The 16,206-nt window shown below is 40.8% G+C and overlaps 1 protein-coding gene across 3 annotated transcripts in view; it reads right to left on the bottom strand.

The window, feature by feature from the left end:
* The window catches only part of HYDIN (HYDIN axonemal central pair apparatus protein), a 463,051-nt gene that overhangs the window by 345,572 nt on the left and 101,273 nt on the right, over nt 1-16,206 (bottom strand). For all 3 annotated transcript variants that reach the window (XM_050772650.1, XM_050772651.1, XM_050772652.1), the window contains one exon: nt 3,820-4,019. In XM_050772650.1, coding sequence (XP_050628607.1) covers nt 3,820-4,019 — 200 coding nt within the window. The remainder of the gene's footprint in view (nt 1-3,819; nt 4,020-16,206) is intronic.

Raw genomic sequence — 16,206 nt, 5'->3', positions numbered from 1 at the left:
CTTGCATTTCCACCTTAGGTAGATTCTTTCTTTTCATAGAAAAAAATACCAATGTAACAGTTTTTCATGGGTATTGTGAATGGTGGTTGTGGGAGACCATTTTTCAATGGAAAAAGATGGTTTGTTTTTTTTTTCTCTTTTTTGAGACAGGGTCTCTCTCTGTCACCCAGGCTGCAGTGCAGTGGCATGATCATGGCTCACTGCAACCTCGACCTCCTGAGCTCAACCTTGGCCTCCCAAGTAGCTGGAACTGCAGGTATGGACCATTACACCCAGCATATTTTTTTGCTTTTTGTATTTTTTGTAAAGACGGGGTTTTACCATGTTGTCCAAGCTGATCTCAAACTCCTGGACTCAAGTGCTCCACTCACCTTGGCCTCCCAAAATGCTGAAATTACAGGCATAAGCCACCATGCCAGGCCAAAATGGGTTATTTCTAATTCATGGGAAGCCAGTTGAATAACTTGCTTCCTTCTCCCTCTATCAAAATATGTGAAGCTTGCCATGAGATGACAAACAAGGCCTGCAGAGCATTTATGAATAATGTCAGGAGACACTGGTTTCCAAAAGAACTTTTCCTTTGCCTCTAGTGGTTGATTTATTTAAAGTGGTTCAGAATCTTGCTCCTACCTAGGATGCAGAAAGCTGGAAAGAATGTTTCTTTTACCCTAACCATGAGAGAAAGTGAGATAATAACAAAATCGCAATTTTTCTTGTGCCTGTCTGAGAGCTGAGGTAGCACATCAAATAGCCTGAAATCTAAAGACAGATAACCCGTTTCCCCCAAGGAAGATGGGACATGTACATACAATTTAGACTGTGGCTTTTACCTGCGGCAGGCAGAACTTTCCTGCAAGCAGAAGAAAAAGTGAAAGGGATGGAACAAAAAACAATATTTGGAGAGATAATGGCTGAGATTTTCCAAAAACAATGAAAGATTCAGGAAGCTCAGAGAACCTCAAGCAAAATTAAAACCCAAACCAGGCAAAAGCAAAACAAAATCCTTAAAACAAAAAACAAAACATAAACAAACTTACACCTAGACATATCATTTCCAAACTGCAAAAACAAAATAAATCATGCAATTAGCCCAAGAAAAAGAGATAATTACATAGAGAGGAACAAAAATAAGAATCACAGCAGACTTCTCATTAGAAAAATGTAAGTCGAAGAACAATGGAGAGACATATTTAAAGTACTAGGGAAAAAACCTATATATGATTGTTGGCCCAGAATTCTATATGGTGAAAAACATATCTTCCAAAAATGATGGAAAAATAAAGACTTTTTTTTTCCAGATAAACAAAAACAGAGAATTTACAGTAGACTTGTGCTACAAGAAATATTAAAGGTAGTTTTAGGCCAGGAAAAATAGGATATCAGACAGAAACGTGGATCTACATGAAATAGTTCAGAGAGAGTGATTCACCTAGAATACTTGGAGAGATAAACACAAATTCCCTCCCAAAGGATGTGCCCTCAACTGGCAATATAGCAGTGCTGCTCCCTACAGTATGGCAAACTGGGTCACTTGAAAACTCTCCCACCAGAAAATACCTAGAAAGACTGGATAAAAGATAATGTAAATAAATGCATAACTGAGCATGCACAAAAATAAGAAAAACTCATATCATTCCAAAACAAAGAGGAACCTAAGAACCACACCAGTAAGTCACTGAGCTAATGATAGGTCTGCCCTGAGTTCCCAGTAGTCCAGAAGCCTGGGTTTTTAATAGCCCCGCTGGAGCAGGAGACAAGGCCTCCCAACGGTCAAGTTAGGCGACTGGGACCAGATCCCTGTATAAACCTGAGAAATATGAAGAACTCCCCCAACACACTCCCATCAGCAAAAGAAAAAGTGTCTGAGTTTTTAATTGAAGGAACAATGTTTCTCTAGGACATTCATAACTTGAACTTGTATCTTATGAAGGTGTGGGATTTGCATATGAGCTATCAGTCCAGGAACTCCTAAGGCAGGAAATTACCAAAAGAGTACTCCATGGTAGCCTAACTTTTGGGAACCAGGTAGAAGCAAATTCTAATCCCTTTTGGACAAATGAGTCATTAAGTCAGCAAAGGATGCCATAGACAAGGCCCTTCTGAAACAGAACTTAAATCCAGTATACACACACTACTTTTTAAAAAGAGAACTTAAATCCAGTATATACATACTATTTTTTATGGAAAAGAACTTGAACCCCTGCTTCCTTTTCCCAAGATGGTTGTTCTTTTTAAGACCCCACTGGTCAGTCACTTGCTCTCATGCCCCAGAACAAATCCTTCTTTTCCATCTGATAAGAGAGGTCCTTGAGAGATGGGATTGTCTCATCATTCTTATACCAGCAGTCCCCAGCCTTTTTGGCACCCAGGACTAGTTTCATGGAAGGCAGTTTTTCCACAGATTTGGGGTGGGGTGGATGTTTTCAGGATGATTCAAGCACATTACATTTATTGCACACATTATTTCTATCTTATTACATTGTAATATATAGTGAAATAATTATACAACTCACCATAATGTACATCAGTGGGAGCTCTGAGCTTGTTTTCCTGCAGCTAGACAGTCCCATCTGGGGATGATGGGAGACAGTGACAGATCATTGGGCATTAGGAGCATGCAACCTAGATCTCTTACATGCACAGTTCACAATAGGGTGTGTGCTCCTATTGTGGAGCACTGCACCGGTACCAGTCCATGGCCCGGAGGTTGGGGACCCCTGCTTTATACTGTCCCATGGTGTCTACACTGTGGTTAGTCCACAAATATTCAGATTAAAATCCACCTCTGTCACTTACTAGCTCTGTGCTCTTAAGGAAATGATGTTACCTCTCTATCCCTCAGTTTTCTCATCTTCCAAAGCCAGCAACAGCACATTGAGTCCCTCTCACAGCTCATCACTCTGAACTCTTCTGCTTCCCTCTTCTATTTTTAAAAGTCCTTGTTGGTTACATTGGGCTCATCCAGTGAATCCAGGATTATCTCCCGATTTTAACATTAGCTGATCAGCAACTTTAATTATATCTGCAATATCAATTCCCCTTTGCCATACAACATGATACAGTCACAGGTTCTGGGGATTAGGATATGGACATATCTGGAGAGTCATCATTCTGTCTACCACACTGGCCATAGCTCATTTGAAGGAAAAAGAAAAGAGCAAACACCGATTATACAGCACTTGATATATACCAGCAGTTTCTGTTGATTATCCCAACAACCTTATGAATTGGCTGGTGTACTTTTCCCCATTTTTCAGAGGAGAAACCTGAAGGCCATGAGTCAAGGAATGTGGATGGTCCCCAGAAACTGGAAAAGGCAAAGAAATGTATTCTCCCCTGAAGCCTCCAGAAAGGAATGCAGCCCTGCTTTCACTTTGATTTTAGCACAATGCAACTTTTGACCCATTGAAATGTAAGATAATAAATTTGTGTCGTTTTACGCTACTGAGTTTGTGACAATTTGTTACAATGGCAACAGAAAACTAACCAAGCCAGTTATAAAAATTCTCAGTCAAGACCAATTTATTTCTATATTCTCATGGGCCATTCTCTATACTAAAAGAAGCACTTTTATCCAGCATTTTGAAAAACCAAACAGGTAAGAGGATTTAGTATAATGTGGATATAAGATATTAAACCTGGAATTTTAATTTCCTCTGAGGATGAAGAGGAAGTCTACCCTATATCAGTGAGGTCTCCCAGCTTTGCAACTGAAGATTGTAACAAGCAGTTCCACCCCCAATGTTATGGTAGCAGATTACTTGAGCTGACTAGATTTAGCTATAATCAATCAAAAACAAGAGCCAAAGGCATGCATACCTACAAGTTTTGATGTGAAATACAGCAATTTTGTTGCCAATGTTTCGTACCAGCAGAATCTTCTGGGTGCTGTATTTGACAGGACAAGTGGAAAAATTCAGCTTGTCAGGAAAATCGAGAATGGCTCGTGCCCCTCTGGCTTTGATGGGTACAATAAACTTTTCTCTTTCGGTAACACAGGTCAACGTATGGGAGTAATCCTACAAGGAAGGGTTACAATCATTATTTGTGGAAAAAACAACATGATCACGATAACTGTGCAAGAAAAAGCATCGATGAGAGGCATTCTGCAAAACAACTTTTAGTATATTTCTATGAAAACTTAAGACAATTACAGAAGTATTTTCAATGAGATTGTCTTTTCTGAGACAGAGAGAGAGAGAGAGAACAGATCTAGTGTTAAAACCTACAGCTGGTAGAGAAGCTATGCTTCATGTGTCTCCCAGGCAACAGGGAGGTAGGATGAAGGTCAGTGGCAGGCCAGGCCCATTTCTCCTGTAGATCCAAGAAGATTCACAACAGTTCCTTCAGGTCCTCCTTCCAAACCCTAGTTCTCCTTCAAGCCCATATATTAGAATGATGTTTCTAATTAATGGCCTCTTTCTGCCCATACTCTTTGCAATGTGACTTTGCAGCTCCTCTATCAAGAAAGGAGCCTCCACTCCACTTGCTTTCAGCAATAAAAGGTGGCAGAAGTTATGCTATGCCAGTTTCAAGCTGAGACCTCAAGAAGCTTTGGGCCTATCCAGTCTTGCTCTTGGAACCCTGCCAATGGCATGTGAACAAGCCTGGTCCAGCCTACTGCAGGATGTGCCCCTGGATGCTCTAACCAAGACCATGCTAGACCAGCCTAGAGCCAGCTGATCCCCAGATATGTGAGCCCAGCTACAATGAACAGAGTTCCTTACCTGATGAGAGGGCCCAGGCAAGACCCTGAAAAACCACCCAGCTGAACCATAGTCTCGTGAGCAATAATAAGTGCTTATTATTTTAAGCCACTAAATGTGGGATTGTTTGTAATTATACAGCAATAGCTAACTGATGCGTAAGTCAGTTGAAACCTCACTTCTTGCCCAAAGCCATTTCTGACCACTCCAAATAAAAATGCTGAGGCCCTAGGCATCTCTCTTCCCCAGTAATAAGTTTAAATGCAACAGAAATGCTGAATAAAGTCACTCTTTATGCCATCTCATAAGACAGAAATAGAATACTTGCCTGCAATGTAGCAAAGAAAAAGTTAAGTCACCATAAAAGGTACCTGATATCTTAAAAAAGCTTCGTTTTCCTTCATTTTAAGTTTTCTCATCCTTTTATTGTGTGTTTTAGCTGCAAGGCAATCTTGATTAATGAAAAGTCATTTTGAACATAAATTTCCTTTTGGTAACCATGTGATAACTGGTAGTAAGTGGTGGAGGTTTTAACAAAAGCTCTTTTTGGGCTTTGGGCATAGAATAAGAATGGGACCATCTGGCATACAAATTGGCATACAGGGCTGGCCACATACTCAACTTCATGAAGCCACAGAACAAGCATAAAGCAGTGGCATCCCCAGTTTATTTATTCAACTATGTTCACTAAGTGCCCAGGTGCCAGCACGGCACTGTGTTAGGTCTAGCAATACAACCAATTAGGAAATGCAGACATGGTCACGGTCCTTCTCCAGCTCACATCAGGATGGAGGAGACGATGAACAGATGAATAAAGGATATGTAATACACAGTGCAACTCACATACAAATAAATATAAAGCTAAAACTGCCAGGAATGCTCACAAATAGCCTTTATGCCTGTAATTCTATCTGTCCCCTCGGGCTCCAAACTCATAACCAGCTGCCCAGTCAGCATCTCATTGGATATAAACTTATGTCCCAAACCAAAGCTCCTGATGAATGTCACTGCCTGCTACCGTGCATAAAGATTTCTGCTGAGGGCCAGGAATGGAGGCAAAACAGCTTCAGCCCAGAGGGGGAACCTTTTTCTAGTACCGACAAAGGCTCCACAAAGACAGCTAAGGTCTGACCCTCTCTCCACCTGTAGCCTCCTGGTCTCAGTACTGGCATTTGCATCCCTCCAGCGGTCTGGCTTTAGAACCCTGAAATGAGGCATCCCTTCATGCTCTATTTCTCAATTTCTTGATACAATCCATAGGATCTACCTTCAAAATATATCCGAACTGCAATCACTCCTGCCGCCCTGGTCCTAGCCACTCCGATCTTTCCCAGGCTAACAGGACTTTCTATTTCAACCCTTGCTCTCCTAAAGTCTATTTTCCACCCAAGGGTCAGAGGGATCCAGCAAAAATGTAAGTCAGCTCAGGCTGCTTCTCTGCTGAAAAGTACCTAGGCTGAGGGTGGCGTACTATAGAGGGTCTGGTGGCCTAGTGCCCCCACCATTTCTCTGGCCATATCTCCTTCTCTCCCCTGGGTCCTCCTGCAGCCACAGGCTTCCCCTTCAGAGCCTTCACACATGATGTTCTCCTTCCCTCTACTTATTCATGGTGCTCACCCCCTCACCTCTTCAGCGCTTGGCACAGCAATCCACTCTCTCCCTGAGGCCTCCCCTGACTGCCCTATTTTCAATGGAACTCTCCCCTCTCCTGCCCCATCACTCCCTTGCCTTCTGTCCAGCTTCAGTCTTGCCCAGAGCCATCTGGTATATCGTATATTCTACCTCTCCAGTGAGTGTACTGCATGTCTCCCCCATATTTCCATGTCAAGAGGGATCTGCCCATCTTCTTGCCTTCTGTATACCCAGTACCTAGAACAGAGCCTAGTACTCAGCAACTACTCAACAAATACTTCCCCAAGGAAGGAAAGTTAGTAACAGAACATTCGGTAGTGATGAGGGACAGGAAATAAATCATGATATGGGGACAGAGAGACTGGAGAGCTCTTTCACATGGGGCGGGGCGGGGGGGACAGTCAGGAAAGGCCTCTATGAGGAGGGGACACTTCAGCAGAGACGTGAGTGACAAATGAAGCCATACGGATGGATGGCTGTCTGGGAGAAGTGTGATTTGGAACCTGTGGCCAGAGGGGCGCAAGGGAAGGAGAGTGGTTAGACACATGGCCAACAGATTGTGGGGGCCAGATCCCACAGATCTTGTAAGCCATTGTTAGGACGTGAGAGGGCTGAAGGCCTTCCCGAGGCTGAAAGCTGATCTTGATGTAACCTGAGTAACGTTTTAGAAAAAGCGGTGGCGGCTGTGTGGGCCATGGACTGCAGTGGGAAGAGGGAGGCCAGTTAGGAAGACACTGTTGTAGTCCAGGCATGAGACAACACAGGTGTGGACTTGTGTGGGCTAGTACTTAGCCTAGCATTTAGCAAGTAGTAAGTACTTGATAAATGTTAGTTGTCCTTATCAAACTTTTGTATTAAGTACAATATGTGTAAGGCAAATAGGAAAAATTCAACATATGTTTATTCTCGTTGGTAGGGAGCCATCTAGCCATCCATATACTGATAAGGATAATAATAGAACAACATAATTTCAGAAAGTGATGAGGGCTTCGAAGAAAATAAAGCACAGGAAAGTGATAATATCAGATGGGGTTGATTTAGGTTAGAATAACTAAGGAGGTCTTCCTGAGGAGGTGACCTTTGGATGGGGACCTGAACAGTAAAAGGAGCCAGCTGGGTGAGTCTAGGAACAGAGTGTTCCTGCCAAGGGGAATTGCAAACATACAAGTCCTAAGGCAGGAGTGAGTCATAAAAAGGAATAAATAGGATTCATGAAATTGATTAAAACTGGGTTGCTAGTATATTCTTAAATAACTTAAAGAATGTAACTGGATTGTGTGTAACTCAAAGGATAAATGCTTGAGGGGATGAATACCCCATTCTCCATGAGGTGCTTATTTCACATTGCATGCTTACATCAAAATATCTCATGTATCCCATAAATATATATACCTACTGTGTACCTACAAAAATTTCTTTTTATTAAAATTTTTTTTTTTAAATGGCTGGGCGTGGTGGCTCAGGTCTATAATCCCAGCATTTTGGGAGGCTGAGGCAGGTGGATCACCTGAGGCCAGGAGTTCAAGGCCAGCCTGGCCAACATGGCAAAACCCAGTCTCTACAAGAATTAGCTGGGCATGGTGGCCTGCACTTGTAGTCTCAGCTACTCGGTAAGCTGAGGCAGAGAATTGCTTGAACCCGGGAGATGGAGGCCGCAGTGAGCCAAAATCGCACCACTGCACTCCAGCCTGGGCAACAGAGTGAGACTCTGTCTCAAAAATAAATAAATAAATAAATAAAATAAAAACAAAAATAAAAATTTAAAAAATTGAGTTGTTAGGCTCTTATCTCTGCAACTGATTCTGGTTTCCAGATGGGAATGCCAGACTCAAAACTTATGCTCTCCAGACATGAGGAAGTACAAATTGCACTAAGCACACTTGATCTTAGAAAACCCCACAGAATTCAACAATGCAAGAGCCTAGTCTGATTCCTACAGAGTCCTAAAGGGATAAGTACTATTTTCGCTTTTTCTTAGGAAATCAAATCCAGCCAGCACACGTTTTGCTGGGAATTACAAACTGAAAAGCCCCTGGCACATGTGAAGACTGAGCATTAACTGAGGCGTTGAGAGCTAGAACAAAAGATGCTGCTGAATCCAGGATAAGAGGAGATCCTGAAGTGTTTGTCTCATTGTATTCTATGCTCACATACCCGCTGCTTTGTTCTAGAAGGAATTAAAAGCAGCTGTAAATAGCTTAGGAACCTAATTGAAATACTGAGAGAGATGTTTTCAGACGTTTTCAAGTTCCCAAATGAGGAAGGTTTGAAGTTTGATTCGAATTATAAATTTTTTCATAATCAATTCACACACCCATAAAAGAATATAAGGTTCTTTAAAGTCCCTTACAATGTATTCCAATCTCTGAAGTTATGCACTTAATATGACTATATTAGATTATACATCATTATATATTGCTCTGCTGGCTTACAATTAATTCAGATGCTATGACTTGGGAGGCTCTGACGGCCTGCAGGCTTAAGCAGTCACTTCAGTTGATGAACTGAACACCCAGCCTCACAAACCTGCTTTTCCTCCTCTGTTCCCTGTCTCTGTAAATGACACCACCATTTGACCAGTTGTTAGCCAAAATCCTACAGTTCAAATTAGGTGCCTTTCTTTCTCGTATCCTTCATCGATCCATCAGTAAATCCTGGCAGCTGTACAATAAAGGTATACATCCGGCTGGGCACAGTGGCTCATGCCTGTAATCTCAGCACTTTGGAAGGCTGAGGTGGGTGGATCCCCTGAGGTCAGGAGTTCAAGACCAGCATGGCCAACATAGTGAAACCCCATCTCTACTAAAATAACAAAAAATTAGCTGGGTATGGTGGCAGGTGCCTGTAATGCCAGCTACTCGGGAGGGTAAGGCAGGAGAATCACTTGAACCCGGGAGGCAGAGGTTGCAGTGAGCAGAGATCACGCCATTGCACTCCAGCCTGGGCAACAAGAGCAAAACTCTGCCTCAAAAAAAAAAAAAAAAAAAAAAAAAGTATACATCCTTACTCCTCCTACTTCTCATCACCTTTGCTGTCACCACCCTCATCCAAACTTCCTTATCTTTTACCTGAACTACTATAGTAGCCTCTGCCCCTTGTATGCATCAGGGATCAGTCAGCTATGTTACAACAGGAAAAAGAGCAAAATCAGAGCAGTTTACACTAGGTAGAAGTTTATTTCTCTTGTACAAAGAAGGCCAGAGGTAGGCAGGCCAGGTCGGTTGGGTGGCTCAACAGTGTCATCAGAGACTCAAATTCCTAAATTCCTGCTCTACTATTCTAGCATGCAGTTCTCATCCTCGATGTCACCCTGTGGGGCAGAGCAATTCCTGGGACCCGACTCTTTCACAGCCAAGCTGCAGGGCAGAAGGAAGAAGGTAGAAGGGACAGGGCACCTCCTGCTGTGTCAGCTCTCTTCAAGCAAGTGCCTTGGAGTCCTACTCACATCTCATTGGCTGACACTTACACGCAGCTGTGAAGGAGGCTGGGAAATGTAATCTCTTATTTCAGGCAGAAGTGTCCAATCAAAATTTGTGGTTCTCCCTGTACACTGATGATGGGAATGTAAATTAGTACAGCCATTATGGAAGACAGTATGGCAGTTCCTCAAAAAATTAAAAATAGAACTACCATATGATCCAGCAATTTTACTTCTAGGTATATATCCAAAGGAAATGAAATCAGTATGTGGAAGAGCTACCTGAACCCCCATGTTCATTGCAGCATGTTGAATCAACCCAAGTGTCCATCAGTGGATGAACATACAAAGAAAATGTTGGCCGGGCACAGTGGATAATGCCTATAATCCCAGTATTTTGGGAGGCTAAGATGGGCAGATCGCTTGAGCTCAGGAGTTCGAGACCAGCCTGGACAACGTGGAGAAACCCTATCTCTACTAAAAATAAAACAAAATAGAAAATTAGCTAGGCATGGTGGCGAGGGCCTATAATCCCAGCTACTAGGGAGGCTGAGGTGGGAGGATTGCTTGAGCCTGGGAGGTGGAGGCTGCAGCGAGCTGAGATTGTCCCACTGCACTCCAGCCTGGGTAACAGAGTGAGACTCTGTTAAAAAAAAAAAAAAAAAAAAAAAGAAAAGAAAATATGGTATATACACACAATGGAATATTATATAATCTTAAAAAAGAAGGAAATTCCATCATTTGTGACAACATGGATGAACTTGGAGGCAATTATGCTGAGTAAAATAAGCCAGGCATAGAGGTACAAATACTACATGATCTCACTGATATGTGGAATCTAAAACAGTCAAATGCATAGAAGCAGAGAGTAGAACAGTGATTCCCAGGGGCTGAGGTTGGAGAATTGGGGGATGCTGGTCAGAGGGTACAAAATTTCAGTTAGACAAGAAGTTCAGGAGACCTATTATACAACATGGTTAATAACCATGTACTGTAAAATTGAAAATTGCTAAGAAAGTAGATTTTAAATGTTCTCACTACAAAAAAATTATAAGTATGTGAGGTTATATATATATTAATTTGATAATGTATATATTTATTAGCTTGATTTAGCCATTCCAATGTGTATATATATATTAAAACCTCATGTTGAACACTACAAATGTATACAATTTTTGTCAATTACAATTTTTTTTTTTAAATTGTGGTTCTCTTACCAATGAGGAAAGAGAAAATCAATGTCAAGGGAAGGCCACTAGCTGTGATGCCTCACGTGCCCCCGCTTCAGTCTATTCTCTACTTGGCAGCCAGAGTGCTCCTAAAATGTAAGTCAGATTGTGTCATCCCTAATCACAACCCATCAGGCTGGATAAAAGGAGAGAATCAAGCATTTCTCCTATCTTTCCTGAATGGACTATACCTCAGGGGAGCTGAAAAGCTGGTGGGGGAAAGTTTTGGTTTTGCTGTTGTTATTGTTTTTAGAATAATTTCAACCAGTAAGTGCAAAATAAATTATGGAATTAGAAACTTAACCCTCAGTGATGTAGGGAATGATCTTTATTGGATCATTACAAAAACAAAACAAAACATAACAGACATTGTGTGCCTCTTGATGTAATGCACTAGGAAGTACCACATCACCTGTGAAGGATTCTTGACCAAAAAGAAAAAAGAAAAAATTAAATGAATCTAATCACGGTTATAGATCTAACTATCAGTTACAGGCAATAGGCAGCAAGGGGCCATTCTAAACGACGTGATGGGAATGCAATCAGCAAACCTTGTTTGGATCTTGATTTAAGAAAACCAACTTAAAAAAAAAAACTTTTTCTTAATTGTGAACCATTGTTGCACTTAGTACACAATGGTTTTTTTTAAAAAAACAACTTTTTAAAGTTGGTTTTCTTAAATCAAGATCCAAACTATTGACTGAATATGTGATGATATTAAGGAGTGACTGTGGTTTTTTAGGCACAATCATGGTACTGTGGTTATGCTAACTTTTAAAAAGGCCCTTATCTTTTAGAGAAAAATCATGAAATATTTACAGATGAAATTGCATGCTATATGGGACTTGCTTCAAAATCTACTGGGGGAAGGGGCAGAACAGATGAAGCCAGACTGGTCATGTGCTGAGATTTGAAAAGGTGGATGATGGCAGTTCATTCTGCTGTTCTTTCTACTTTTGCATATGAGGAAAAGAAAGCCTTCCATAATAAAAATATTTGAAGTACTTTATAGTGGCTTCCTATCCCACTTTGTATGGCTTCTAAGATCCTTCACGAGCTCACTTTCTGGAATCTCATTTCCTACCATGTTTCCAACAGCTTCCTCTGCTCCAGCCCCACTGGCCTTCGCGTACTTTCCCGAGCTGACTGCCAAGCATGTTTCTGCCACAGGGCCTTTGCACTTGCTGTTCCCTCTCCTAGACAGCCCATCCGTCAGATATTTGCGTGGCTTAAATTAGTTCTCTGCCCAAATGTCACCTCAATAGAGGAGTCTTCCCTTGACTTTCCTATCAGAGAAGGCTTCCTTGACTTTACTTTTGGAAGTAAGCAAAGCCCTTATCATTCCCTACCCTCTACTATGTCAATTCCTACATTAAATTGTATATATTTGTTTGTTGGTTTGTTTATTCATTGTGAAATGTAAGCTCCACGAAGGCCAAAGCTTGTTCTTCTATTCTCCATTGGATCTGGCTCAGAAAACTGGGCCTGGCACTGAGTAAATGGAAGAATATTATTTATTTTTAATATCTTTTCTGGGTACGACACTATCAAGAGTTTTTTTATAAAGAAATTTCCTAAAATCCTTGTTAGCCTTATTATCACATTATATTTATGAGGTCCATAAAGCTAAAAAGTATGGATGTGACTATCTGGAAATATGAAACAAAATAAAGAGAAACTCTTCTTAGAGAAGACTTCTTAGACATCTTACTGTTAATTGAAATGACAAGGAAGAAAGTTAACATCTAATATATTCATGACACAAAAAGGTAATTGAGCCCTTTTTACATGCTCTTAACGTCTGCAGGCCAACCTCAAGTCAAAGAAACTTCTTTATTTCTTAGACTAACTTTTACTTACTTATCTCACTCCACAAATATTTACTGCACCCTTTCTATGTGTCAAGCCCTGTGCCAGATACTGGGCCTATGGGGGTGATCCAGATAGAACTGGGGAGTGAGAATTTCAGGCAGAAGGAAAACAAAATCCTAGTATTATTTTTGCCAACAAAAGTCATTGATTGTGGCCACTTGTATGATACCGATATTTAAATTCAAATTGCTGGCAATATAGTTTTATTATTATTGTATACATAGATAACATAAAACATGCTCACATTTTTTATTCTTCTTGGGCTATGGTTTCTAAATTTCATGGTGACAAATTGGAAAAACCATTCTGACAACAAATTAGACATTTTCTTAAACCATAACTGAGCCACCCAGTTGCATCACTGCATGCTTTCTTCAAAGCTTGCTGCCTTTTCCATATGACAACACATTGCAAACAGATGCTTTCTTAAGTCCAAGGAAGTACTCTCTTTTGCTTTCCCACAAAATTCTAATATTTTTCATTCTCATTTTAATGGTAAAGATACAAATTTAAGAGGTCAAGAAAAATGTCAGGCTCTAGAATTGTATAGTGTTATTTTATGATGATACTGGCTATTATATTTCTACAGTATATGATATGTACACTAGGATTATTATATTAATAACATGTCCAATCATTTCTTAAAAAGTCTGAGTGAGGAAAGATAAGGAAAGCCAAAGTAAATTTACTGCACCTGTTATCTGGGCATTTGGCATTCTTAACAAGTTCCATCCCCAGGCAGCCAGATTAATAGATGATGGGGGGAAAATGTAAATTGCATTATCATCTTCGACATGCTAATATACATGGTACTGAAAATCCAATTGAAAGAGGGTTGGCTTATTAACTGTGGCATGCTGCAATTTACATATCTCACCCTCCAGATGTGAGGAGCGTAAATGAGAATGGAGTGTGCTGAGATCAGCAGGGGATAAGAAGGAAAAAAGTATGTACTTTGGCTATCAATTTGGCCAAGTGAAGAAACACTGACACTTGGTGAAATGAATTACTTTTTTTTTTTCCTAAAATAAATCTGGCTCTAGTCACTTGTTGGCTGCATTCTGGAGCAGCCCGAAAGACAGCATGCCCAACCCTAGCTGGTCATTCTGCACACTGCCCTGTCGACTTTCCAACAGTGAAAGCGAATGTAGATAACTGACTATGCCATCATCGTGTTAGCTAGCCAGCAAAATGAGAAAAAAACTGTCTTTGGAAATAAACTATATAGAGTTTAGAGCCAAGTCCAACACAAGATCTTAGTGTCTCCAAAATTGGATAGCTGAATTTCTCATAAGTAACCATTATCCTCACTATATCTCCTCAAACATGCATGTAGCTTTTGATAACTTTCAAATATTTAGAAGTAAAAGTATAACAACATTTAACTTAGTTAATTTTTTTAAATTAGGGGTTCCCCAATAGACATGCAATGCTGGATAAGTGGAATGGTAAGAAAGAATAAAAGAGCTGAGCGTAAGATAAGAAGCTACAAAACACAGTGAAGCAATAATCCTCACCAGGAATGTTAGCATTTCATATTTATAAACTACATAGCAACATACTTTAAATACATTTCAACTATTTCTTTGCTGGATAGATAAACAGTAATAAAATCTCTCTCTTCTTCTGGCTTTTGATTATAGAAAATTTAAAACATGCACAAAGAAGACAGATTAGCATGACAAACCCCCAGTGTACCCATTACTCAAATTCAGCAACTCTTAACATTCCATTATTCTGGTTCCCTCTATACCTCTACTCACACCCTCCCCCTTCTATTGTTATACAAGTTTTTTTAGGTAAAACTTATGTATATATTGAAAAGCACAAATATTAAATGTTTTGACAAATGAATTCAGCCATGTAATCCTTATGCCAATATAGAACATTCCATCTCCAGAAAGTCTCGTGTACCCTTTTTTCAGTCAGACTAGGTGCAGATACAACGATACTTATCCAACAGAAGACATATTTTCTCCATCACAGAAAAAAACTAAGAAAAGCCACCTCCTCAAATCCAGCATGCTTTGTATTTCAAGCTGCACAAAGGATTATAATCAGCTTCCTACAGAAATGACGGTGTAGGAGTCTCACACCCACAGTAAATCCAGACCCTGTTCTCCCCACAGACAGTATTCAGATATAAAGCCTCCAGAAAAAATGAGGACTTCAACAATATGCAACAAAAAGCCCTACATCTGGAGTTATTTATCTTTTTATTTATTTCAGTAGAACTTCAAACAAAACTGTAGTTTCCTAAACACAACCTAAGATATAAATAGTAATACTACAAAGTGGCAAAAGTATTATTATAATGGAAGTTTTAACCACTCACCACAAGGAGTACATACTTGACAAGCCACATTAAATTCTCTATCCTTGCTCTCCAGAAAAGTAGTAACAACAGCAATAGTAGAGGGAATACTGGTAATGATATCGACAGCAGCCGATAGGTACTAGCAGTGGGGAAGCAAGGACTCCAAGCTAGTTCTGTCTGACTCCACTGTGCTCTACTGATTCCAACCATAAGAATGCAACACAGATAAGCATGCCTGCTATTAACATGATATACAGCCTGCATTTTGTTCTGCATATTTAAGACTTGTTCTCTGTCCTCACTCCTTCAATCATGCTGGTAAAACTCTTTTCTCCTCCTCATAAGTCCCCATTTAGGCCCACAGAGAAGAAAACTTGACCAACGATCCTACTCCCTGGAGAAGGGGTGGGGAGGAAGCCTCCACACTCAGGCCCCCATACCTGCTCCTTCCCTCCTAGGAGGAACTGGAATTTCTATGACTGAGGAGAGTGAGATTGGGCTCCATTCCCCTCCCCACCACTGCAGTGGTGCTGACAGAAAATGGCCTCCTTTTTGACTGCAGGTTCTTCCTAGACTGCCTGTGAGCTGACGGTGTGAGCAGGCCAGGCAGGCCTCTGCTCTCAGCTCTAGCTTTACCATTACTGAGGCCAATACTATGATATTATGTTTGAGTCTTGGGTCTCTTTCGCAAACTAGCTAGAATCTGGGGAGGAAAGTCATAACTACTAAGGCCCCAAACTTCCTAGAAGCCAAAATCTTTATCCTTTGTCTCAGCACTCCTCTCATGACTACCACCACCTACACCACTATCAATGACAGCACCACCACCATCTACACCACCATCACCATCACCCATCAATACTACCAATACCACCACCATCTACACCACCACCACCACCCACCAACACTACAAATACTAACAACACCACTACCACCACCATCAGTGACAACAATACCACCACCATCTACACCACCACACCATCACTATCAATGACAACAATATTACCACCAACTATACTACCATACTACTAA

This window comes from Macaca thibetana, chromosome 20, assembly GCF_024542745.1.
Source record: "Macaca thibetana thibetana isolate TM-01 chromosome 20, ASM2454274v1, whole genome shotgun sequence".
NCBI lineage: Eukaryota > Metazoa > Chordata > Mammalia > Primates > Cercopithecidae > Macaca > Macaca thibetana.
The sequence above is the reverse complement of the archived record's forward strand: the minus strand, read 5'-3'. Positions and strand labels throughout refer to the sequence as shown.